Source organism: Chiloscyllium plagiosum, unplaced genomic scaffold, assembly GCF_037043375.1.
Source record: "Chiloscyllium plagiosum isolate Xiang-an unplaced genomic scaffold, Cpla_swu_hap1 HiC_scaffold_18, whole genome shotgun sequence".
Lineage (NCBI taxonomy): Eukaryota > Metazoa > Chordata > Chondrichthyes > Orectolobiformes > Hemiscylliidae > Chiloscyllium > Chiloscyllium plagiosum.
The window spans coordinates 113296128-113323683 of record NW_028270156.1 but is presented as its reverse complement, the minus strand read 5'-3'; the positions used below and the strand labels follow the sequence as shown (position 1 = coordinate 113323683).

Sequence of the window (27556 nt, the reverse complement as noted above, 5' to 3'; positions counted from 1 at the left end):
TTCTCCTCTGCTGATAGTTTCCAGACTCTGTGACCAGTTGCTATGATTGGTTCTCAATTCCGTCTTGTGCCATATAGATCCCAATGGCTGAATATTTCAGGTACTCATGAGCTGTGCCTTGCCTGATCACATCGACCTCTGATTTATTATTTTTGAGGGTTGCTGTTCAGTAATATCCCTGTATCAGACAGATCTCAGTCTCATTCCCTGGGATTTGACAGGTGTGGTGTGTCAAGTAGATCCCAGGAATTGTGCTCCATGAGATTCATGTGTGAGAAAAACTCCAGTTCTGAGAATCCGTCCTTGGATTGTGCACGTGTTGTGTCTGAATACCTGACTGAACGTTGACATTTTTGGCTGATGAATGTTTCGTTGGGCGCTTTAGGTGGCGATTTCTGCATTACCAACCCAGGCTGCCCTGACATTGGGAGTACTTTTAGTTTAGACAGTGTAGAGTAAACTTTCAAACTCTGTTAACTGCCTTTTATAGGCTTCTGGTGGAGCCGATAACATTATCATGAGGTGACCCGAGCCCATGACCCTTGGTGCATAAGCGGAAATGTTCTCTAATCATTCTGCCTCTGGAGTGTTCCATCAGGCATATCGTGTGAAAGATGTATTTACATTAGTGGGCTGCATGGTAGCGCAGCATTAAACTAAATGACTGGATGAAACACAACCAAACAGAACAAGTGAAAGTATTTGGCTGGGAAAGGAGTAGGATGTGGGTAAATGTATTATTACTGACTGGCCTTGAAGAAAGAATTAAGCAAACTCAAGGTTAGTGCATATTCATTCGAGATTTATTAACCATTTCAGAAAGCATGTTTATCCAAAAAGTTGATGTAAAAGCTAACAGAAGTGAATATAATGGCTGGATGCCACATTGAGACGAGAACACATGCGCTGTGAGCTGGGAACTTTCTGTACATCAGTAACAGTCACAAGAAAGGGAATACAACGGCTCATCAGAAAGGGTAGGCAACCATTCTGAGAAAGGAACAAATAAAAACAAAACAAACGGGCTTCAAACAACTGGGAAGCTACAAGTTCTTCCAACCACAACCATCTCAAAGATATCAAAGTAAAAAGGAAAATCCATCAATAATTGTCTCAGTTACACGCTGATAAACTTACGTAATCTCACTGTTAGAGTCAGCAACAGGACAAATTGGAGATTGGGAATTCAAAGACCTTGATAAGCAGATCAGGAAACTCAAAGGGGTCCACAACTCATTCATTTAACCTGGAAAAGAGAGAGAAAGCAATGACGCAGATATTTATGATCAGGGACTTTCAGATTTAATGTTTATTCAATAGCACACTTCGAGATTTCACAAAACATATTGGGCTGCTTGGTGTGAGAAAGATGTGATTATTCTCACCTTCACCAGAGTGACGGCAGCGCTGTAGAAAATACTCAGGAAGAACAAGGTGATGAACGTGGAAGCAGTTGTCCAGATGTTGCTGTTATCATCCTCATAGTCTTCAATCCAAGTGCGATCTATTGAATCTATGAATATAAAGCCGAGAGAACGCATTTAGATTGTTTATTGATCCAGATCGATCTATTTGCATCCAAGTCATGTAATTAGAGACCATTACATCTTCATAAAGCAGTCAGGTATTTCTCAAGTGTGACTCTTATTTGTATCTATTAGTACGTTATTGACTCTCAGCAAGAATTTACAAATGCTAACTGCACATGTTCTTTCTTCATTGTCCATGTCAGAACGTTTTAAATTATTTTTCTTTCAATCTGTTATTTAAGGATATTATTATTTGAGGAATGCTTATTACGAATGATGATTTTAATTATATCATTATATTTTAAATATAGGCTGTGACAGCACTTTAGTTGAAAATTGTGGCCATCACTGAATAAAAGTTCAAATGTGATTCTCATCTTTTGTATTGGTGACCAATTGCTTGGCAAATCATGAATATGAGTGACATCACAGTCAGGACATTGCTTCATATTTTAGTTTGTAAGATCTGTATATTTAGGAATAAGTTTTTGTACGTGTGTCCCTTAATTTATTTGATCTACTGCTTGATGTGTTTGGTTTCCCTTTAATGTTTGTGTATGTGGTTATGAGAGTCTCTTACTTCACTCTAGCCCATGCTGGAGTCTGTGCATGAATAAACATATTCCTGTTCCTTTACTGCTGGTGTGCTCATGTGTTTGTGCATCTAAATGTTTGTCTTTTCACATTGTGTAAGCATCATCATGCTAATATGCCACTTCGTTGCTGCCTATGCTTATCTTGTAATGTCTTTGTGAGTGTTCACTTTTCATTAGTGCTATCTAAAATGTGTGATTATGTGTCTGTTTCAGATCCGACCTAAACTCGGTTATGTTCATGTTTCTGCTGAATAAATGTTAGCATGCAGTTATGTTTTGATGGATGTTTATATTTATATGATGATGTTTGCTTGTGTCGCAATCTTTCCCAAACCATCTCCTGATAAACTTGTTTGTATTATTGTTTGTGGATGCTTGCTGATGCTTGTGCCCATTATCCTTATTTAATAAACGCCCCTCTATTTGGTCATCTATGCACTTGTGTGTCTGCATGTGAGACTCTGAATTTGTGTGTGCGTGTGATATTGTATACATGCTGATCAATGTGGTTTAAAAATAACTAATTAAGCTGCCTCTGTCATCGTGTGTTTGTGATTCTGAAAATGGGAAAATAATGTTTATCTCTGTGCACTTACGTGCCCGTGTGAGTTGGCATGTGGGAGGACATTTTTCGGAATTTGTATCTGTGTGTTCATGTGTGTATGTCTGTACGCATTGTGCTGTATGAATGGATATGTATTCATGCCCATTTGTGTGTTACCGTGTGTCGATGTTTCTCATGGTTATGTGTGAGTACCCCTGTTCATTTGTGCAAATGATTTGCTTTCGGTGTATGTGAGTTTTTGTATGAGCTTAGGTGAGTGTTCAAGTACCACTTGCATGTGTGGCTCTGTGCGAGTATGCGTGTGTGACATCTTATCTATATGCAAATTTGAGTGTGCACATAAATATGTGTCTTTAGGTGAGAGCCCGTATATGTGTCATTACGTGTGTATTTGCGATCATCTCTCTGTATCTGTTCTTATACCAGACTGCAATTTTCATTATTCTAATTTATTGTTCTAATTTTAATGCATTGCCCATAATTAGATTTGACCTTGGTTTTGCAGGAAACATTTCCCATCGTGGTGCAAAGGTAAGCGTTTTATGAGCAACTCTTCTCTTGCAGTAATAGAACTTCTGTCTCTGAGAGAAAAGGCGTGAGTTCAAATCCCCACAGCCCCAGAGATAACATTTCTGAATATGTTTATTAGAAAATGTCTACTTGCGTTCTGTATGTGAAACAAAATGATATCAGGTATTCGAATACAAGAATTGATCCCATGTGCTCCAGAAAACTGAGGCAAAACTATGGAATTCAAACTGGGACGATGCAAACACCAGTTTTGGATTATGGGAATCAATGGTAATCATTTGTTAACAGAGCCAAGCGTGTCTAACATGCTTCAAAGGTATTGTTTTGCATGGAAATGTAAAATCTTTGGACAGTAAGCAAGAAGCTGACTGTTCCTGTTAGCAACTGGGTTACATTACAGAGGACATCCACCATGAAAACTCTGCACAGGGAGCAAGAGGACAGACTATTCATCGTTCCCCTCCCCTCTGCTCCACAACAACTTATCTGTTGATTCTCTTTGGTGGGAAAGTGAAGATATATTCTGTCAACTCATGCGCTGGCGCAAGATCCCTGGCAGTTCCCCAGAAACAAAGGTTACATTCAAACTGTTCTGCACTCTTTACGATTGGTATGTTCCAATCAAATTTAATTTTAAAGTGTCTTAAATTTACATTTCCAATTGGTGCAATTTGGCAGTTTAAAACTGACATGAATTTTGTAAGAATGTCAAATGGGGGGAATCAAAAACACCAAGTTCAAAACTTGTGCCCTACCGTTGACATAAAATGGACATGGTCAGATTTTGTCACAGAGGGATTTAGGATGGATAACGTCCTTGGCGGAATCCTGCAATGAGTGAGCTTTACTCTGTCTCTGACCCAGGGTGTACCTGAGCAGAGAACATTAACTGCACAAGACATTCGTCCTAGACTGTTAATAATTCACTTTAACTACACAGATGGAATGTAAGTCAGAGTGAGAAACAACTGATTCAGTATTTAACTCACAACTGGAGGAAAAAACACTTCATTACTTCTGTTGAATTATTAAATGCAACTTTGAGATTTTTATTGTCATGAATCAACAGTGTCCATCAGTGCAAGTGAAATGTTTACAAAACTCGGTTTACCGCTGGATTTATCGACTGTTCTGTTGATGATCTTCAATGGAATCGCTTCATGTCCCACCACACAGGAGTAAGAAGCACCGCTGGCCCACTCCTCCGCTGTGATGGATAACAGGCTGTAGATGAAGAAGGAGGTGTTGTCGCTTTCCGCCATCACCTCAGTGTTCTTGTAGTTACTGGGATTCACCGGCTTGTCATTGTTAGTCCACTTGACGAAGATTTCTCGGGGGGAGAAACCTCTCACTAAACAGGTGAGGGAGAGAAACCTCTGAGCGGAGATTTCTTCTGTTGGTGGCAGGAGAACCGACACTGATGGCGCTAGCGGATTAATCACTGCAGAATATTGGAGACAAATATAAATCAACCAAAAAAATCCTGAACCAAAATCACAATTTCACTAAATATGCGCCATGTTTAATTTGGGATTTATTCACTTTCGTTTTCTAAAGGAGCAGAATGGTACACATTCTGTTCAGTAAAAAAAGGAAAGTTTAATGTGAAAGTTGCCTCCATGTTTCCAGCCCACAACGAGGACATTCTGGCCATTTGTCATTGTTGATGGTGACATCACAACCCAGGCTTCTTCCCACCTTATCTGACTTAATCAGAATACAATATCCTTTGGTCCATCTTTTTCTGAATCAGCTACTTAGCTCTCCTGCCTTCAGATGCATCATTAATGCCCCCAACGGTGTTGGTTCATTACCAATCAAAGCCTATCATTGATGTAACTGGATCTGGATTACACATGGGATGCTTTGTGCTTTAATCTCACCGCCCACCTTTCTCCTTGTGGATGGAGTCTCTCAGCGGAGTCGGTAGATTCTGATGGTACACCACACATTCAAAAGTAACGCCACTCAGCCAGGCTTCAGTAGAAATGTCTAATTTGCTGATCACGCTGTCGGGATTCTGTCCAGGCTGCTCAGCAATCTCTGATTTCAGAGGCTTCTTTTCTTGTCTCCAGGTCACATTGACTCCAGAAGGAAGATTGGACACAACGCAGGTTAACGTCACTGTCGCCTCCAGTAAGACTTGTTCTACTGGCGGTGGGAGGATTTTAACGGTGTTAGGGTGGCACTCGGTATCTTCTATGAAACAAAAATCAAAGTCAATGAAAAATGCCCCTTTCTGATACAAACAGCCAATCTTCAGATTACTCCTTCACAGGGTGAAGACACCACCTTCAATATGGCAACTCCAACTATTCTGAAACGATGCTTACTATTGTTGATGTATTTTGATCTGTGAAACATTTGTGATTACTTATAACATACCCTGTGTAATTATTCCTAAAGAACACTGGCTTTGTAACAAGTGAAACCTGTGAAAAAAGTAAAATCATCGAAGATACCATCATGTAACCCATGGAATGACCTTTCTTTCAGAGTTTGTCTCTCACTTAAGACCATCTATTGATACTTGTGACAAGAGTAATCTGAATATAATGAGTTCGTTTCCATGTTCATAACCTTTAGGTGCAAGTGCTGCTGGTCACACTGACTGCCAAACCACATCCCAAATTTTGGACAAATTATAATAAATAATAATTATTCTCTTTGCAGAGTTCTAAAGTGTTACGGGAGCGGTGAACAGCCATGGAAATTCTGTTCATCATATTTAACGTGATCAAAAATACTTTTCGTTATTGGTGTGATGTCATTCTCTAATTTATGTCATTGTTCCTCGTGGGCTGTGTTTGGAGTAGATCTCAAAACAAGACACTGAGTACAGCATTGGATATCGAGAAGGACACCCGTATCCTTAAGTCTTTCCCTCCATTCAGTTAGTTCATAACTGGTCTGTACTTTTACTTTATTTACCAAGCTGCATTTTTAAATTTCTTCATTGAGCAGGGGAGAAAAAAAAACAAAAGCGTCTTAAATTAATCTACAAACTGGATGGAAATGAGCACTAATTTTATAGACATCCACTACTCACTGTGTAAACATCATCACCCCAAACCAGGCTAAATCAGCCTGTCTCGAGTTCCGAGTTCATTCATCCCTATATCCCTATTGTAGCATTCCCACCAGAATTTATTCTCCTGCCTCATCCACTAATTACAGAGAGCATCTTAAAGCAGCTCAGTGAGATCACGTTTATCCCAGTTCATCAAATGTGATACCCACTTGGTCTGTGGTCTGATCCCATAAATGAAGTTAACGAGTTCAGTACCAGATAAAAATAGATGTCGTACAATGTCCAACCAACAGGTCATTCCTGAGCAGGGAATGAAGCATTGAACGCATTTTGATTTATTCTCAAGTAAGGGTCACTGCATATTTTAACCACGTCAATTTGATAGAGGATCAGAATAAGGCTGTTCGGCCAATCCAGAGTTTAGATCAGAATGATTCTGGAAAAGCACAGCAGGTCAGGCAGCATCCGACGAGCAGGGAAATCGACATTTCGGGCTAAAGCCATTCTCCTGCCTTCTCCCCATACTAAACAAGAGCCGATCTATCTCTGGCTTGAATACACACAATGGCCTGGTCTCCACAGCCCTCTGCAGCAACATGTTCCACAGACTCATCACCCTCTGGCTGAAGAAATTCCTCACCATCTCAGTTCTAAACGGTGCCCCTTTGACCCTGAGACTGTGCCCTTGGGTCCTAGTCTCGCCTACCAGTCAAAGCATCTATTCCACATTCCACATTCACTCGACCTCAGTCTCTCAGTATTTTCTATGTTTCAATCAGATATCTCTCCAATATCCCCCCTCCACCACAAACTTACCCTTGAAGCGGCTACCAGGCAAGGATTCAGCATTCTGAATGCCTCTCCCAGCATGGTCAGGCAACAAACTATTTAACAAAGCTTACTGTCTATATATCTATCTTCAACAGAGAGGAAACATGCTTTTCTGACTTGCCAAAAGGTTGAATTATGAGCAATGCTAATGTAACACTCAAACTGAAATGAGATACGTGGCATGTTGGGAAACGAGAAGCTGTACCGTGCTGTTTACTACGCCTGATAAATTAGTGCGTTTGATTCACATCAGAGTTCAGAATGATTTGTAGCTCTCTCAGTGTGTGTCTCTTATCCTGGATTGAGTTGATGTTTTTACTTTGAGTGTTCTCTCCATGAGTGACCTGGCAGGTATAGACTGCGCTGTTGAACCATTCACCGTAAGAGACCATCAGCCGACTCGTCACCGAGAAGTTCCCTTTCGCCTCACACACGGGAGACGTGAAGAAGCCAGAATCCAAGGGTCGGCCATTTTTCAACCAACTCACGGAGATTGACTTTGGATGGAACTCGATGATTGAACAGACGACGGTTGCAAACTTGCTGCTTGCGATTTCTTCGCTGGAGCTCACAGTTAGGAGAAGGGTTGGTGGGAGAATATCTGGACCTTTAGGAAACACATCGCATACATTATCCGACGAATTTCATAACAAATACAATCAGTTCTCATATATCAAGGTTTCTTGTGGTTAATGGACACAGGAATCATAATTGTGCAGAGTGCTGGAGAAGCTGGGATCCACACAGAAAGATCAGCAGGACAATGTGAAAGGCTAAACTTAGAGGACACAGCAAGGGAGTCAAGGAGGCAGAGAAACTATAGGCCGGTAACATCAGAAGGGAGATAGCAACGTTGGATGGTATTCGTTTTAATGACAGAGTGTGATGAACAAGGCATAAATGAAGAAATGATGCCGTTGCTATCACGGAGACATTTTGAGAGCCGGGCAGAAGTGGCTATTCAATATTCCAGGATTTAGTGCCTTCAGGCAAGACAGGGAAAGATGGAAAATGATGGGGGCGGGGGTGTTCGGTACTGAATAAAGCTTCTGTCGCAATTCTGACAAGAGTATTTTAGGCTGTAAAGAGAAATGAAATCATGTATACCTCCTCAAATAAAAGCAAATGGACAGTACTTCAAAACCAAAATACAACAAACATAACTACTGGGAGAGCACGATAGACCTTACTATAGGTCCAAAAGACCAAGTGCAAATACATGGGCAAATTTCAGAGACATGTAAATTAAGTAGTGGAATGAGAAAAGAGGTTTTCAACTTCCTCAGCATAGGCTTGGATATTCATTTTGTCAAAAGTTTAGAGGGAGCACAATTCTGAAAATGCCCCCAGGAGAATATTTGAACAAAGTATGTGTTTAATACAGAGAATTTTAATCCAGACCTTGCAAGCGAGGGGTGAACCTGAACTTAACTTTAGGGAATGAAGTCGATCCAGTGGGTAAAACATCAATGGTGGAGCACTTTGCAGACAGTGATCGTAAATCAGTTGGATTTCAGATTGTACTGCAAAGGAATAGAAATTGGCCCAAAGTTCTGAAAAGGGGAAGGACAGTTTTAGTAAGATCAGGTAATGACTTGACCAGAGTGGACTGGAAGCTGACACTTATTGGTAAATCTGAGTCAGAGCAGTGTGACACATTTAAGAAAGAGATAGGAAAATCACAGGGAGGACATTTCCCAGGAAGCCACTGCGTGGTACCAAGAATGCAGCGGGCTCTGGACACCAAAGGGCATGGAGGGGGAGATAAAGAGAAACAAGGGAGGCTTCCAGTCTACACTGAAATCTCAAAACAATAGAAACTAATATGAAGTACAGAACGTGCAAGGGGGAGTTTGAAAGACAAAGGAATTAGAAGAGCAAAAGGGACCATGAGAAAATAATAGCAGTCAAAATAAAGGAAAATATTTTTAAAAGTTACAGACTCATTCATAATAAAAGAATTATTCGGGAAACAGTAATGCCCATTAAGTGTTATTATTGGAGTGGAGCCGGAGGATTTGGTTGTGGTCAAAACGAATGTGTTGTGTCAGTGTTCACTAGGAAGAGGGACAATGTGGGGACAGAAATCATGGAGGGGTGTTGTGATGTACTTTCAGAAATTAGGACACATGACGTGATGTTCTGTGTTGTCTTGCTGAATGAAAAGTGGTTATATTTCCAGGGCAGATGAAAAGTATACCAAGCGGTTGAGCGATGCAAAGGATGAAATAGTTGGGTCGCTGACAATAATTTAGAATTCCTGTCTGGCCACAGCTGTTGTGCCAAGTGAGTGTAGATCAGGCAACGTTGCACTGTTATGCAGGACAAAGGAAGGGAGAAATAATGAAAACATAGATCTGTCAAGCTATTCTCAGTGGTAAGGAAACTATTGACAAGTGAATTTAGTCTTCATTTGGAAGATAAATCAACAATTTTCAGCACGGTTTTATTGAGAGGAAGTCATGTGTAACAATTTGATAGTAGTTTTCATAGAGATAACTCGATGTCCAGATGATAGCAATAATCAGAGCCAATGGGATCCGAGTTAATTTGACAGATTGGATCTAGAACTGGCTGAGTGATGGGAGCAGGGGTTAATAGTCATCGGGTGTCTGCGTGACAGGAAATCCATGTCTCCTGGTGTTCTGTTGGGATTAGTGTTGATTTCCTTGCTATTTCTCTTACATACCAATGATTGAGACTCAAATTTAGGAGGATTAACCAGTGAATTCACAGATGAAATGAAAACTGTCATGTTGGTAAGTCATGAGCATAATGGCTTCCGATTGCAGGAGGATATAAAAGGGTTGGTTGTATGTGATGAGAAAAGTTGCAAATGGAAATTATTCTGAATAAATGTAAGGTGATGTAATTCGGCAGAAGAATCTGTCAGGTATGACGTTTTGAATGGTGGAACCCTGGAAAGGCCTGAGGATCTTTGGTGCATGTACCCACCGTTCCCATGTAATACTGTGTCGTCTGGAGAAAGAGGCTAAGAAAGTGGGAGGATATTTGCTTTTATTAGCCTAGACATTGACAATGAAGTGTGGTGAGATGGTTAGGCCATACTGAAGCGTTGTGTGCATGTTATCGAAGGAATGTGATTGCACTGAAGGCAGTATTGATGAGATTTGCCAGGATCTTGCCTGGGTTGGAGGGTTTTAGTTATGAAATTAGTTTAGATGGACAGGAGTTTTCCTTGGAGCAGAGGAGAATTAGGGAGATGATTATCATGATGTCTAGAATTATTTTAGGCATAGACAGGGTAAACTGGATGAAACCTTTCCCCTTGATGGAGAGATCAATGCCTCAGGGGCACAGGGTGAAGGTAAGGCCAGGAGCTTCCAAATGGATCTCAGGGGAAAACAAAATCAAACAGAGGGTGGTGTTAGCCTGGAGCTCAGCACCTATAAGTCATGTAGAGACTGAGCGCCTCATAATAAGTATGAAGTATCCTTGCAAGGGCAAGTCACACAAGGCAATGGATCATGTGCTGGCACATGAGACTGGAATAGTTAGGTGGCTGTTATTGATAGGCGTGAATTGGATGGATCAAAGGGCCTTTTTCCTGTGCTGTATAAGGTGATTCTGTGAAAACGGTTATAAATAATGCCTTATTCATGTTAATCACAGATGATCTGTTTATCACAGTTCCCACAACACGTACCTGGACATGGCATTACTTTGCTCTTGTGTGACCCGCTGTGTTGAAACTCACAGGAGATTTTGCTGGGGCAATCTACCGCTGACCCGGGCAGAGTTAACTGGCTGCTCAGGGTGTAGGTTCCCTTCTTGTTTCTCACTGATGGGTAAGTCTTCAATCCAGTCGTGATTAGCTCCCCACCTTTCTTCCAGGTTACCTTGGTGATATCAGGGGAATAGTCCATCGCCAAACAACCAAAGATCACAGAACCGGTGTTGTGCTCCTGACAGGAGGAGACCAGGCCATAAAGCATGGGAGGAGACGGTGTCTCGACAATAGAATGACCAATTGAGCATGTTAGTTTCTGTTAATTTGACCTTATCAGTTACTCAAATGTACCCTCAGCTGTAAACGTTTGCCAGTATGCTCCCGCTGAGTCTACAGCATAACTGGGGTTTATTTTTGTTTCCTACCAGTTGCTGATCATGATCATTGGTTCCCTCTTTAGAAACATGCCCTCGACCTTGACCATTACCATATAATTTAGGAAGAAGAACATCCTGATCCCACCCCAGTAACTGTTTGAAGATCCCACCAACTGACACTTTCACTGGATTGCTGTGAAGAGCAGAGACGTTTCACAAAATACAAACTAAGGAAATGCAGATTCTTCGAAATTCTACAGTGTGTGCAAACAGGCCATTTGGCCCAATAAGTCCACACCCACCCTCTGAAAAGTAACGCATCCAGACCCATTCCCCTACCCTGTTATGCTACATTTAACCCTGACTAATGCACCTAAACTCCCAATTACTGAACACAACATTTGCAATTCCCCCAACTTGCACATCTCTGGACTGTGGGAGGAAATGCACACAGACGTGGGGAGAAAGTGCCAACTCCACACAGACAGTCACCCGAGGCTGGAATGGAACCCGAGTCCCTAGCACTGTGAGGCAGCAGCACTAACCACAGAACCAGAGTGCTGCCCCACGAGGTGCCGTGCTGCTGGAAATACCCAACAGTTGGCAGTACACCCGGAGAGAAATCAGAGTGAATCATGGAACATAGAACATTACAGCGCAGTACAGGCCCTTCGGCCCTCGATGTTGCGCTGCCCTGTCATACTAATCTGAAGCCCATCCCACCTACACTATCCCATGTACGTCCATATGCTTGTCCAATGACGACTTAAATGTACTTAAACTTGGCGAATCTACTACAGTTGCAGGCAAAGCATTACTCAATGAGTAAAGAAACTACCTCTGACATCTGTCTTATACCTATCTCCCCTCACTTTAAAGTTGTGTCCCCTCGTGTTTGCCGTCCCCATACTTGGAAATCAGGTCCAGTAAGCCTTCCTCACTTATCAATGCAAGATAGAATGTTCTCTCTGGGAGGAAGGTCACTGCAGCAGCAGCACAGGCAGGAGCTGAGCACTGGGACGGGGAGGATGGCTGTCAGGGCTGAACTCATGCCAATTGTCTGGAAGTTGAAACATCTCATTTACAATTATCTGAATTCTGGAGGGCCTCTGAAAAATGGAGGACTATTAAGGTTCAGAGACTTTGGAGTGTTACAGCTGAGTATTTACGTAAATATGATTTGAGAAATGAACAAGTAATCTTTAACTTTAAAAACTATCAAACTGACACGCAGTTCACCAGCAAACCTCATCTTTCAGACTAACCACTGCACTTACTTTGTCTAGACCTAAATTCCCACTCACATTGACAAACCCTACCCTGCTATACACCCATTCATGCCCGGAACACACATCCCCTATCACACGAAACATATCCAAGGCAATCAATATTGGTAGTGTAGCTGAGCAGAGAGATCTCGGTGTCCATGTACACAGATCCCTAAAAGTTGCCAGCCAGTTTGATAGAGTTATTAAGAAGGCATACTTTGTGTTGGCTTTCATCGATAGAGGGAATGAGTTTCAGAACCACGAGGTTAGGCTGCGGCTGTACAAAACTCTGGTGGGGCCGCACTTGGGAGTATTGTGTCCTGTTCTGGTCAGCACATTATAGAAAGAATGTGGAAGCTTTGGAATAGTTCAGAGGAGGTTTACCAGGATGTTGATTGGTATGGCGGGAAGGTTTAATGACGAAAGGATGAGGGTCTTGAGGCTGTTTTATTTGAGAGAAGAAGGTTGTGAGGTGACTTAATTGAGACATAAAAGATAAACAGAGGGTGGACAGTGAAAGTCTTTTCCCTTGAATAGTGATGGCTAGCAGGAGAGGACACAGATGACAGATGTCAGAGGTTGTTTCTTTACTCAGAGAGTAGTAGGGCCATGGAACACACTGCCTGCAACAATAGTACACTCGCCAACTTTAAGGGCATTGAAAAGGTCATTGGATAAACATATGGATGAAAATGGAATCGTGTAGGATAGATAGGCTTCAGATTGGTTCCACAGGCCAGCGCAACATTGAGAGCTGAAGGGTCTGTACTGCACTGTAATGTTCTAAATTCTATATTGCAGATGGACATATGATCTCAATTCCTTTCACTTCTTTACACTCCAGCCGCCCTGCACCTGGCCCATGATAAATCTGGCCCTGACTGGACCTGGCACCATCATTTTCACAACCTCGGACAAAGGCCCACTACACAAGACATGACCTCAGTCCTTGATCACTGACCTCTCATCTTCCCCAAGTCAACCTGTGCACATTGCACCCTAGCTCCTTTCGCATCTGTGCTTTCCAACCTACCATTTTGCCAGACTCCGAGCTTTGCATTTTGACAACACGTCCACCTGTCACTTCATTACAGTGACCTTCCACCCCCGAAACATCCTGGCACTCTGCCCACCTCTACACTAACCAGCCCGGCATCCTGCTCACCTCTCCATAAACCAGCCTGGCAAAGACAGACATCCTGCATTTCAGCTCAAACTACCCCTCACCTACCAAGCACAATTCGACCAAATTATCCTGTGACCATTACCATTTACCTTGATGCCACCTTGCCAGACAGAGTGCATGCAAGCGTACCCAGCAGCCAGCCAACACCTCACAGCCTATCAATCCAAACTCTCCCACATGCCCAATCTAGCCCCTCACTTGCTCACCACCTTCCAACTTTGAGCCTACTCCATCATAAAGTCAGTGAGTCATAAAGTCGTACAGCACAGAAACAGTTTCTTTGGTCCAGCTCATCCATGCTGACCAGAGTTCCCAAATTAAACTAATTCCACTTGCCTGCCTTTGGCCCATATCCATCCAGACCTATCCAGTTCCTGGAACTATTCAAATGTCTTCTAAATGTTGGACCTATCTCTACATTTACTACTTCCTCTGGCAGCTCATTCCAATGTTTTGGACAGTTACAACATGAAGCCCCAACTCCAGCACTCGGTGCTCTGACCAATGAAGGTACATGTGCCAAACACCTGCAACACATTAGCTACTTGAGACAACGCTTACAAGAATCTATGAGTCTGGACCCTCAGGGTCCTCAGTGTTCAACATCACTACCCAGTGCCTTACCATGAACTCTGTAAGACTCTATGAATCTGGACCCTCAGGGCCCTGTGTTTAACATCACTATCCAGTGCCCTACCATTAACTCTGTAAGTTGTGACCTGATTTGTCTTCTCAAAAAGCAACACGTCGTATTCATTTAAATTAAACTCCATCTGCCACTCCTCAGCCCATTGGCCAAGCTGATCAAGATCTCATTGTACGTTTAGATAACTTTCACTGCCAATTGTACCACCAATATCAGCGTTACGTGCAAACTTACAAACCATGTCCCATTCAATGTTTTCATGGCTTTCAACCAATATTGTACCCTGTTTGCCTTTCTCCCACATATCCGGAGCATTTTTTTAAGGATTGAAGGAATCTACTTCCTTATTGAAATCATTTAATGTTTTGTCCTTAATCAATTTCTGTGGTGGAGAATTCCAAAGGTTCACCATTCTTTGGCTGAACAGTGAACAATCAGGTTTAATGTTATTGGTGTGTTGGGAAGACTGGTGAGCAGCAAGATTAATGATGATCCCATGAATGGAATGGCATTCTAGAGGGGCCGAGGGGCCTTCTTCAGCTTCCAGTTTGCATGCTGACACGTTCCTTCGGCAGCATGTTCCAAAGCTATGATCCTTGAGGATAAGCGCGCACATGCGTGTAAATGCTTCACCTGAAAGCTCTCCTCCAAATTAGACTTCAACTTGACTCTCAAATATTTCCCTGCCCGTTTCTTCTTCCTCAATCACAGCCATGGGACTCACTTCCTAACAGCGCTGTGAATGTGCTAATACCACACAAACTTCAGCAATTCAAATAGGCTGATGATAACTGGTTTCTCAAGTCGGACACTTCCACACCTGTCTAGAGATTCAAACAACCACTGGAAGAATAGAAAATTATTTGAGGCACTTGTGTGTCTCCACAAGATGACGTGGTTTCCTTTTGTGTAATTTGACTGTGTTTTCACTGAATGAACAGAGCTATTTCTTAATCCTACAATAGGAACGAAACCTTCCCGCATTTTTAGCAAGGCAATCACACATTATATTTCTTTATTCCAGGGAAGTATAGTGTTAAATTAATGAAATATGATGATTGGGATGTTTCAATTGGAAATTGTCAGAGATTTAAAGTTTACTTTCATGAGCAATTAATTCCAGCCTCATTGTGACACAGTACTCACAGGAATGTCTTTCAGAAATGGTGTCTCCCTTTGTTACGGGCAGTGGAATCAGTAAATCTGAGATAGTTTTTGCTCGTTAATAAAAGGTGTTGAAGAGTTTTAACCAAAGGGAGACCTGTGGATTTAGCTCACAGATGCTCCATGATCTAAGTAAGTGGTGGAACAGCTCGAGGGGCTGAGTGCCCTCCTCTTGCTCCGACCTTCCTATCATTCTCTCATTCATTAAGCTAGCACTGGTGGTGAATACTTTGTATTAAAATATTTCAACAAATTAATTGTTTCACACATGCTTTAGAAAAAAACCTTCTGTTGATTATTTGGAACGGGATCATTGACATTCTCTATCTGAGTGATCAAAATAACTTCCACCCAATTACAGCAGCCACTGCGCTCTGGAGTGTGTTGTTACGTCATCATAGTTTCTTGTGAAACTACAGCTCGAGATCAGGGCGGTCAAATTCAATGCTTCTCTAATATTTAATATCTCTGAACATTCGCAATTTGTTCAAATGCATCTTTTCTCTGAAGAACGTGTTTCATCGAACACAACTTTTTTAAATGAAACAACAAACTTTAAATGCTAGAAAACCAAAATAAAGACAGAAATTTCTGAAGAAACTCAGCAGCTCGAGCAGCTCCTTTGGAGAGAAGGCAAGGTTAACCTTTCGCATCCAGAGACCCCACTCCACCCCCCACCCCCGGTTCTTCACCAAATTGTTTTCATGTTTTTGGCACAAGAGCTCACACCTGTTGAGATAAACAGTGATTACATTGGCTTGACTCCTGTTGGAAAAAGAATTCTTAGCAGAGGTACTGGATGGTCTGAGATAGCAATTGAAGACCAACTGAAAAGCTATCACCATCTGCTGCAAGTGTTGGATTCAGCGGAACTCCCACCGGAATGAACAATCAAATTCAGCTACAGCACTGGTTTAATATAAAGTAACAGCCGAAGCATAATCTCATCAAATATGCTGCGAAAATGATTCATTCTGGATTAGTTATAAATGATATTGTTAGAACAGCAAGTCAAAAGCTGGGATTTCTTTGAGCATTTACTCCATTAATCCCATCTAGCGATGCCCAAAAGCTTGTGAACAAATATTGATCTGGAAAAAGCTGGAACATTTCTGTTTAATATCTCAGAGACACAGTCAGGACAGCGATTGAATAGATTTCATTGGCCTCTGTGAGTGGAATTCCAACAAATACCCAGACATGTCAATCTGCTTTCTTGCACTGAAGTAACCTGATAAGAGATTGTGTTACATACCTCTCTAACAGGTTGTAAGTGAACACAGGCCACCTGGCACAGAATCAGGGACTCTACTACAACATCACAACAGACCTGAATACAATGAGCTTGACACTATCACGGAGAACACAGCCCACATGTTTTGACAATACATAAACCATGTTAGTTATTATCACCTTCCAACAACCAGGGATTGTTCCAGAATGTTTGTACAATGAAAGTTACATTTCAACATTTATCCAAGAATGCTTTGACAGCAGCTCCAAATTGTTCAAACTCTATGGAAACTACAGAGGAATAAATCTAGGAATTGCATTGCCATCAATTCACTGTCACTGGATTCCAACCTCGAACTCCCTTCCTCTTTCCCCTGTGAATGTTGCTGCACCAGACGGTCGACTTAGTTTGGAAAAGATTAAAATGTTTTGAAGTGTAATATGACCGTTGCCAGTGACATTAAAAGCTGATAATAGGTTTTCAAATAATAAGATGCAAAAAAATTCTAATTCTACATTATGTCACGGAACATGTCCTGCATAACTGAGGCACAAAGAAAATATGCAGCATATTTCCCTCTGCCTCTCTCAATCAAATATCTCTTGTTGCCAACAACCAATTTCAAAACTCTTGCTATCTGCCTTTTGTTCCTGAAATGTTCGTTCTGATTGGAACAACTTAGTCAGGGCTCTCAATTCTGAGGCACCTAATCGAATATTGTATTTCTGGCAGATAAAAGTGGTTTTGAAGCGCGAGCTGAAATTGAACTGTCTGAGATTCAGGTATCTGAACTGGACAATTTACAAATGGTCAGGACCATTGACAAGTTAGTCAGACATAGCACTGAAATAAACTGGTAAAAACAATGACTGCAGATGCTGGAAACCAGATTCTGGATCAGTGGTGCTGGAAGAGCTTTTGCCCGAAACGTCGATTTTGCCTGTCCTCGGATGCTGCCTGAATTGCTGTGCTCTTCCAGCACCACTGATCCAGAAACTGAAATAAACTGCACAACAGACTTAATCCTAGAGGATACATTGCTCAACTCCTCACGTCAAATATATTCGCTGTAATTGAACATTCATCAGAGGAACTAACCAGAGGATTGATGTGAACAAGAATGTGTTCACAATGAACATAAATAACCACTGAGTTAATAAACTTCATAAGTCATTGTATTTAACAAAATTATTGAGGTGGGAAATATCGCCAATTAAAGCACAGATCCGGAGAAAATGGATTATTCTCTAAATTATTTTTACATATTCTTAAAACGTTCCTTGAACTGTGGAGATTTTGCATGCACTGCATAAAGTCAATACTGCATTCCAGTGTGGAAAGCATTTCTCTGGAATGAATTAGGGCAAGGTCATTTTCTTGTTAACTGCTTTTAATGAACGAAAATGTTTAAAAAGGTATGAATTGAAAACATGCTTCTGTCTGGAGTTGCCCGCTTTAGCGGTTGTCTCAGTAAATGTGGGCACTGCTGCCTCACAGATCCAGGTACCCAGGCTCGGTTCCAGCTCGGATGACTGCCTATGTGGAGTTTGCACAATCTCCCCTGTGTCTGTGTGGGTTTCCTCCCACAATCCAAAGATGTGCATGTCAGGTGAACTGGTCATGCTGTGTTGTCCATCATGTTAGGTGCATTAGTGAGGGGTAAATATAGGGTAGGGGAATGGGTCTGGGTGAGTTACTCTTCAGAGGGTCGGTGTGGACTTGTTGGGCCAAAAGGCATACGTACTGCAGGAAATCTAATCTAAATGATTGTCACACTTAACTAATGTGAGCAGATTCCTTCCGATCACTACATTGCAATAAATCGGTCAAGTATATTAATTAAAATAAATATTACTCTCTTTTCAGTGTCTGAATAAACAATGTGCTCTGTTATCCTCTAGTTCATGTCTTCTGCAAATTTGTGAACTCTGCATCCGTCTGAACACATCGATGTAAAATGAATTCTCTGCGTTTGCAGCAAGCACTCCCATGGTTTTAAAAGTAGGGCTCCTACAGTATAGAAACAGGCCGTTTGGCCCAACAATTCCACACTGACCCTCTGAACAGTAAGTAGCCCACCCAGACCCATTCCCCCTAATGTATATTTACCCCTGACTAATGCACCCTAACCTACACATCCCTGAACACTGTGTGCAATTTAGCAGAGCCAATCACCTGACCTGCACATCTTTTGGACTGTGGTAGGAAACCAGAGCGCCCGAAGGAAACCCACACAGACACAGGGAGAATGTGCTAACTCCACACCTGAGGGTGGGATCGAATTTGAGACCCTGGCACTGTGAGGCAGCAGAGCCAACCACTGAGATACCATGCTGCCCTGCGAGGTCATGAGTGGATTATTTTAATTAATTCGAAATTTGGCCTTGGTCACATAATTTACTACAGCAGTTGTTTCGAAATAATGACTCCTCAGTTGATATTTTGTTGGAAAATGTAACTATTTATTTAAAATGCACAGATTGGGAACACCTAAAGCACTGTGCAGATTAAATAATTCAGTTAATGTTTTATTTTTTCCTGTAAATCCAGTTTAATCAGGGACATAACAATTAATTAACTCAAGTTACGTGTGAAACTGATCAAAGCAGTGAAACTGACCTGTTCTTCATAGAATTGAGCAGAATTTCCAAATGGTCTTTGCCAATGATCTTTTCCAGCCAGAAAAATATGTATGTCGTGTACAGCGGAATTGAAAGGTGTTTCTTGATCAATTATAAGACAGTCATGGCATTTTTGCTCAAGAGCAAGAACTATTAGAACATTAGACTTTGGAATTCTATTTATATTTCTCTATGACTTGTAAACTGTTTAAAGACAGACCTTGTGATTGAACTAGATAGTGGGGTTCTGAATTTGGATTGTAAAGCATGGATTAGATTAATCCTTAATTATTACTTTTAAGTAAAAATGGCGCCCGAAGGTATCTGTTTTCCCGTCATTTCTAAAACCTTTGCGATTTGTCTTTCACTTACTAATAGGCTTTATGAAATTTCACCTCGCATGCTGATCGCATTGAATGAGGAACCTGGAGCGGTTCACAGTCACCAACCGTGTTAACATTGCAAAAACAATGTAGAAACCAAAAACAGTTTCCCAAATATAACATATTTAATGTTACCTAAGCACAGTCCCTCCTCAACAGGTCAATGATCACCAGATCACAACACGGTGTGTTTGCAGCAGAACTAGCTCTGCAAACATTTTCAACAGAACCAAGAACATGATGTAACCTCACAAAAAAAAACAAATTGAAGTCTAACAAACCTGCTCAGAATCCAGCAAACTAATGATTAAATTGCATAGAAATAACAAGTTATAACAGCAGCCTTGTTTGTGAGGGGACTTAACACTTAAAGCTGTAACGTTTCTGGCAACAGTTCAATTTATTTCCAACCTGTACACCCTTCCTGATCATGACAATCTTGTGCAGCGCACAGTAGAGCGGTTGAAGGCATATATTGATTAATCACTTCATGGTCAAAACAAAATTACTGAATGGACAAATATTACCACATTATAATTTTAAGTTAGTTTCAATTACATAATCTGACCAATTCTGCAGTTTCAGATTTTAGTCCCAAATTTTATTTTGAATGAGGCTACTCAAAACAAAATTCAGTTAGTTTACAATTAGAACTGAGTTTTTTTTTTAAAAGTCAATGCATTAAAAACTCGTTTTTTTTCATTTCTCACACTTCTGGGTTTCTGCCTTAAGTTGTTTTTCAGACCGTTACAAATGGATGTAATGTTTTCAATCAAGCAGAGAAAAATGTGTCATATAAGTTTAACAAATGCAGAAATGATTCATGAAAAACCAAAGAACTTCACAAATATTGGGAATGAAAAGTAATCCAGAGAGTCAATCTCCTCACCAGAAAGAAAACCCCGATTACAGAAAGCATAAAAACGCTGATCAATTTCACAAACTGAATAAGAATCCAATCAACTCAATTCAACAGAATCAAGGAAAATAAAATCAGAATCCAATCAACTCAAAACAACAGATTTGAATGAAACATAATCAGAATCCAAACAATTCAATTCAACAGAATCAAATAAAACAATTTCAAAAGCCAATCAACACAATTCAACAAAACCAAGTAAAAACAAAGTCAGAATCCAATCAACACAGTTCAAACCGAACCAACTAAAACAAAGCCAAAATCCAATCAGTTCAATTCAACAGAATCAAGTAAAACAAACTCAGAATCTAATCAACAGAATGCAATATAGCACCGCAAGAAAATTTTATGACAGTTTCTAACCTGCTTGTCATCAACTAATTAACAAAATAAATGCGAAAATATAACCAGGGTAAGAACATATATTCAAGAAATTAATAATGATATTTTAGCATATTTTAATCATGTTTAGTCATGTCTCAAACATCTTTGATTTCTTAGTGTTTGTTGATGATAATAAAACTCACAGTCAGGGTGTCACTGACATTAAACATTATTTATAGCTGACTGATTAAGAGACATTAGGTGTTTCAAGTAACCCAGCCACACAGAATGCCCATCTGATCAAAAAAAGAAATACACCGAGTAACTGACTCCATCATCCCCATTGTAACTATTTGCTGAGCCTTAACTGAAGTCTGTATTCCGTCTGCACAAAAATCAATCCGAACCAAACCAAACTCAGCACAGAAACTCAGTTTCATTTAATTCAGAAATTAGTCACATGAATAGAAAGTTTTTAAAAAGTCACTAAGAAAGTTCAAGGGTCTTACCTGAAGTCACTGTCACCATGGTCCCTTGGCCCCAGTATTCAAGATAGTCACAGTGTTACATTCTCTGGACTGGGTCACACAATAACTAGCTCTGTATAAAACAAATCAAAAATCTGCCATCATTTTAAATTTTCAGAACCACAGACAAAATAAAGTCACGATAAATCTTCATCACATAATTGTGCTAGTGAATTCTGAACATTCTTGATTAATGTTAATACTGTTTTATACTTCACAGAGTAACACATGAGCTGATTCTCAAAATCCCCAACTGGTGTATCGATAAATACCCAACACTTTTACAAATTAAGTGGTGATACTGGCATTAAACCGCACAGAACTAATACTGCACTGCAAGTTAAGACAGTTTGTAGAAGTAATCACTGACTAGTTTCAAACAATGGAGGCTGAATAGGTTTTTGTATTGATCATAATTGCAGTGTCACTCCAGCTATATCACTGTGAGACACGTTGTGTCAAATACTATGACAGACTGTAAACTGTAAAATGCAGAGAATTTCTTCACTTCCTAGAAAGCAGTGATTCAGACTCCTCTAAAAATGATTCAGTGTGTTATTTCAGCTTTTACGATTCATTGTATTTTGAAAGCTTGGAATACTTTTCCAGGTTTGGTCTGTATTTAACTTGACAATCAACACGAAGAAGGTAGAAAAAAAATTATACATTGTACAAACTAAAACTACCGGATTGCGTTTAAATTGCATCTCACATTATTTCTCGCTCCTGCCATGGTAGAAATCACCAATTTGAGATAAACACTTGTCAGTGGTTTTTGTATGAGGTTGTCGCTGTGCACAACACTGTGACCCACTGTAGTATCACAATGATGTAGACCAGTACACTCATTTTCTGTTCTTTACTCGAGGTCTGAATTTTCATTTGAAAGAGCCATTTAGTTCTGATCATGTTTAGAATGAATGCCATAGTTGACATAACAATTAGCAGTGATTTCCTGAGCTGTCAGATATATTAAAACGAACATTTTGTCCGAGCATTTAATTGATGGAAGTGTTAGCAGTACATATGACATGCCCAAAACATTGTCCCATTGTGTCAGCAGTTTGCTAGTTTAAATGGTACATTTCCTCTTTGATAGTTTTGTAAGAGGCAGCCTGAGGTCTGCTTCAGATTGCAGTTGGTATAATTGCATTTAAAACTCGGACTGACCGTCAGTTTATGATGGAATTGACAAAATGTTCCCTCGAGCTGTTTTTGAACGGGTCCAGCCCTGGTTCCTCCCGCTGTCGTCTCTTGCACAGTAATAGATGGCGGTGTCTTCGATCTTCAGGTTCCCCATGTCCAACGCGAAAATGTTGTTTGAAGTGTCTTTGGACGCAGTAAATCGATCCTTAATCGCTGGCGCATAGTTATTGTTGGATGAACTATAGTAGTACAGCAGCCACTCCAGACCCTGTCCGGGAACCTGTCGGACCCAGTGCATGGTGTAGCTGCCAAGATCGAACCCGCTGGTTTTACAGGTCAGTTTCAGGCTGCCTGCGGGACGGCCAGTCTCTGCCTCTGGCTGGGTCAAAACAATCTCCGACTGGACACCTTTAAAAAAGAAAACCAATAAACCATGAGCATTAATGTTGGTGAAATGATGGCTGAGTCTTTTACATTCCTGCCGTAGACTAACATTGAGACAGTAACAAAGAGAGACTTGAACAACAAACACTCACATGATAAGAAAGTCAGTAACAAACTGAGAAAAAGTGTCGACACAATCATTCTGATAACTTGTGGGAAGCGGTTCTGCTAAGATCTTTCTAAACAGATCCGACCCAGGAGTGTTGAATAACGGTCCAGTGCCCAGGATTTATATGGCCATCGGAAGGGGCAGGCTTACAGCTTCCGCATGTTGGTTTCCTGCTGGAAGCTGAGACTGGATCCTGGTATCAGCTTGGACAGCCCGAACACATGGGGTCATGTCTTTACATGAGGTTCTGCTTAAACATGGACACATACGCATCTTGGGATATTTGTTTTGCTGAATAGCTTCTTTGGAAGTAAATTTGAGTAGCTTCACGTCTGTTTCACTTGATCGTTGCCTGTATTTTGTTTTAAAAAAAACATTCAACTGGAAGTTAGCTCCCTTTATTTCTACATTCATTCACAAGCAGATAAAACTAAAATTAAAGTTCAAACATATAACTAGCTAATAAAACAGTTGAGCTTTTCTTCCCTGGATACTGCAAGTCTCTGTCGCACTAAAAAAAAACATGTAATTCATACTAGACATTTCAAAATTCAATTTAATCAACTGAATACAGAGCGTGTCCAAAGTGATTATATTAAGAATATTCAATTAGAAGTTAACTCCCTTTAATCCTACATTCCACCACAGCAGATAAAGCTAAAAAGAACTTCAATAATATTATTAGCCAACAAAATGAATGAGTTTATTTTTGCTGTCACTCAAAGTCTCTCTCACATTACAAAATAACATACCATTTCTAATCTGCGTTTCTAAGTTCAGTTTCGGCAACCGAATATGGAGCATGTCTAAAGTGATTATGTTCAGAATGTGAGTGTATGTCACTAAACAGTTTGGACCCGGAGATTAGAAGCACCTCCTTACATTGCAGAATGTCTCTCCCTGCATTTTTTTTTCAAATTGCTCCGACACTAAAATGCACAGTAAAGGAAAGCTGTGTGCTTGAGAAACAAAATGTGAGTCCGCAGTGATACATAACACCTAGGTAAACTTTTGAAAGAGCATCAAATGAACTAGAACAAGACAGTCCATAACTTTTTTTTAAAACCCTCAACGTCTAAACCATTGCAGGTAACAGTCTGGGTACATCAGGAATGTTTGGTTAAGTTAGAGAGTATTACAGTAATAATTACCACGAATGTAGGTTATAAACAGTACATTTCTCTGCTCACTGATAGCTCTGACAGGGCAGTTAACTCATAAAAATCAGCAAAAATTCACGGTTACACTACACCAGTATTAACCATGTATAAAGGGCCCACTCAGTTTTAATGAGATACATGAAACAGAGAATGGTGTAACAAGTGATGTGAGTTTGAACCAATTGAATTTTGTTAATTTACTTTGAGATGATAACAAATGTTACTGCAATGTGGGATTTTGGATCCATTAACTTGATTTTCAGGAGCTTTAAAGATACTCAATAAACAGACTGAACTAACCAGAACGTCACTGCATTCAATGTCCTGTTTTCTGATAGTCGTACAGTGAATGCTGTATTCAGTGACTTTCCTTTTAAAGGGAGAAATACCAAGTGAAATGCGTCCATTGTGAGTTAATGGGAAAATATAGTTTGTTTGGTAGGATTTTACTTTAGTTGATTCATTTTCCCTTTAATCGGCCGGATCCAAGAGTTGGCAGCAATTAAGCTGACTACAGAAAAGGTCCTTGAGTTCCCAGTTTCAGTTACTGGAAGCAGGTGGAGTTTCTGCAGTGGATCAAAGATATTTTGTCTCACGGTTGACCAGTTGGTGGAAAGCCAACTACAAACCACCGCCTCCGCAGAAACAAAACGACTCAGCAACAATGCTGGAGAAAAGTTTATTTTCTGTTGTGTAACTTGGAGAACTAGTCCCTCCTCTCGTTGAAGGAAATATTCGCAGAGTCTCAGACACAACCTTAACATCAACAGTTCATTCAAGGATCACTACAGCACTGTTTAGTATTGAGAAAAATTGATCAATAGTCATAGAGTCATGTAGTGATACAGCATGGTTACAGACCCTTCGGTCCACCCAGTCCATGCCAGTCCTAATCCCAAACTAAACTAATCCCACCTGTGTGTACTTGGCCCATATCCATCCAAACATTTGATATTCATTTATTTATCCAAATGTCTTCTAAAGGTTGTAAGTATCCACCACCAAATCATCCCACACACAAACCATTCTCTGTGTAAAAAGTTGTCTCTGATCTCTTTTTAAAAATGTTTCTCCTCTCATTGGAAAAACATGTTCCCTATTGTTGAAATCCCCCACCATAGGGAAAATACACTAATGTCTGGGTCAAAAATTGAAAACAATCCCAGCTCCAAACATTTTACAAAATATCACTATGGATCTTCCTCGAATCCAAAAAAGATTGTCCCCTTTGATCAATGATTTGTAAAATTTACTCGCGTATCTACTGTGATAGACGTTTTCAAACAACTTCTTAAGTGCATATGGTTCACATCAATAGGATCAAAGTAACATTTCGTGCGCTACCCCCACACACAAAAAAAAACAAGTTTGTTGACACGAATTGCTCTGAGGAAGTCTACGATGGATTCTTTTATCAAACAAAATCATTTCCAATGTTGTGAGAGCTCGTCTATCTTCTGTGCAATGGTCTGAATTTCAAGTTGAGTCTGACTGCAGATGAAACTGGCTGATCTGGGTAAAAGTACAGTTTGTGCATTTCACATTGTGAATGTATATTGCTGACTTTAGTTGAATGAAGAGATGTTGTTCCAGCATCGTCAGGCACCATTAATTAGACCATTAATTTCCACATCACTAACCGTCGGGTCAGGTGTAGTTTATTGATATGTGATATTTTTGAAACGAAAGCTTCGTACATTTCCAGTATGAATCATGTCAATTAGAGCCATTCACCTTTCCACTCATGGCTTTATAAACTTATATGAGGTCACCCCCCACCCCGAACTCTCACCCTCCAGTGACAAAAGTTACAGTCTATCTGGATTTCCAACGGTGACTCTGTTCCCTCACATTCTGCTGTGAAAGATCCTCCTGCCACCCCAGATCCACAGACAGTGCCCCTTGTTACTAGTTCAAAGAATTGAAAGGAACTTCTCCCACCATATTGTTCAATTTTAGTTGGCTTCAAACACCATCAAAAATAAATGTTCATGGCATTGCTGATTTATGGGAGAATTCCGTGTACACAGTATCTGCTGAAATACCTGCAGTACCATCCTGAATCTGGTTCGCAGGTTCATCTGTTGCTCACAAACGCAACCAGACATCAGGGAATAGCGAACATCGCCCACCCCCACCCCTCCACCCTTCCCCTCCGTACTTTGCACTTTATGAAATCCGTGTTGTCAATAATCAGTTAAAAGAAAGTTTTTTTAAAACTTTCTTAATTCATGTTGCTGATCTTGGCTGAATAAAGGTATGTTGCTGTCAGCATTTCTGGGGAACATGTCTGCATTTTTTTCATGTCAGTTTACAATGATATTAAGTCAAGAATAGTCAAAATATCCTGAGGAACAACGTTTAGAAATGGGCCTATTAGCTCCCCAGGGCTGCACCAACTGTTTGAATATTGATACAGTTCTGCCCCTACATTTTCCCCATAAGCCAGGATTTACAGTATTGGAGATCATATCTATGTTGATAATGGATTAGACCCTACACAATGTTCCCGAATGTTTACAGTGCTATCACCTGCAGGGTTATGGACAACATGCTATAAAGAGGGTGTTGGCTGGAAGGCTTTGTCTTCACGCGATACAGGTGCGATGGGCGAAGTGATCTCTCTCTGTCGTGAAAACCTCCTACTACTTGAAATTCATCTTTCCTACTTTGTCTCCAGGGTGTTGCCTGGAATGGAGAATAGGTCATACGAGGATAGGTTGAGAGTGCTCGGCCTTTTCTCATTGGAAAGGCGAAGGAAGAGGGGTGACTTGATCGAGGTTTATAAGATGATCAGGGGAATAGGTAGAGTAGACAGTCAGAGAGTTTTTCCCCGAGTACAACAGAGTGTTACAAGGGGACATAAATTTAAGTTGAAGGGTGGAAGGTATAGGGGGGATGTCAGGGGTATGTTCTTTACCCAGAGAGTAGTGGGGGCATGGAATGCGCTGCCTGTGGGAGTGGCAGAGTCAGAATCATTGGTGACCTTTAAGTGGCAATTGGATAGGTACATGGATAGGTGCTTAAGCTAGGACAAATGTTCGGCACAACATCGTGGGCCAAAGGGCATGTTCTGTGCTGTATTGTTCTATGTTATACGTCTCGTTCAGAGGCTCCACTTCACATGATTCATACCGGAAATATTCCAAGCATTCGTTTCAATGAGATCAATACACCCCACCTGATAGTCTGGCTAGTGATGTGGAAATTAATGGTCTAATTAATGGTGCCAGACGATGCCTGGGACAACATCACTTTATTCAACTAAAGTCAG

General features: G+C 40.7%; 1 gene segment (V, D, J or C); it reads right to left on the bottom strand.

The window, feature by feature from the left end:
• Positions 1-781: 781 nt before the first annotated feature.
• LOC148147168 (Ig heavy chain C region, membrane-bound form-like) lies at positions 782-23207 on the bottom strand. The segment is given in 7 exon segments: positions 782-1246; positions 1386-1513; positions 4333-4662; positions 5112-5420; positions 21406-21496; positions 22594-22977; positions 23106-23207. Coding segments are annotated over 5 exon segments (795 nt in total).
• Positions 23208-27556: the final 4349 nt, after the last annotated feature.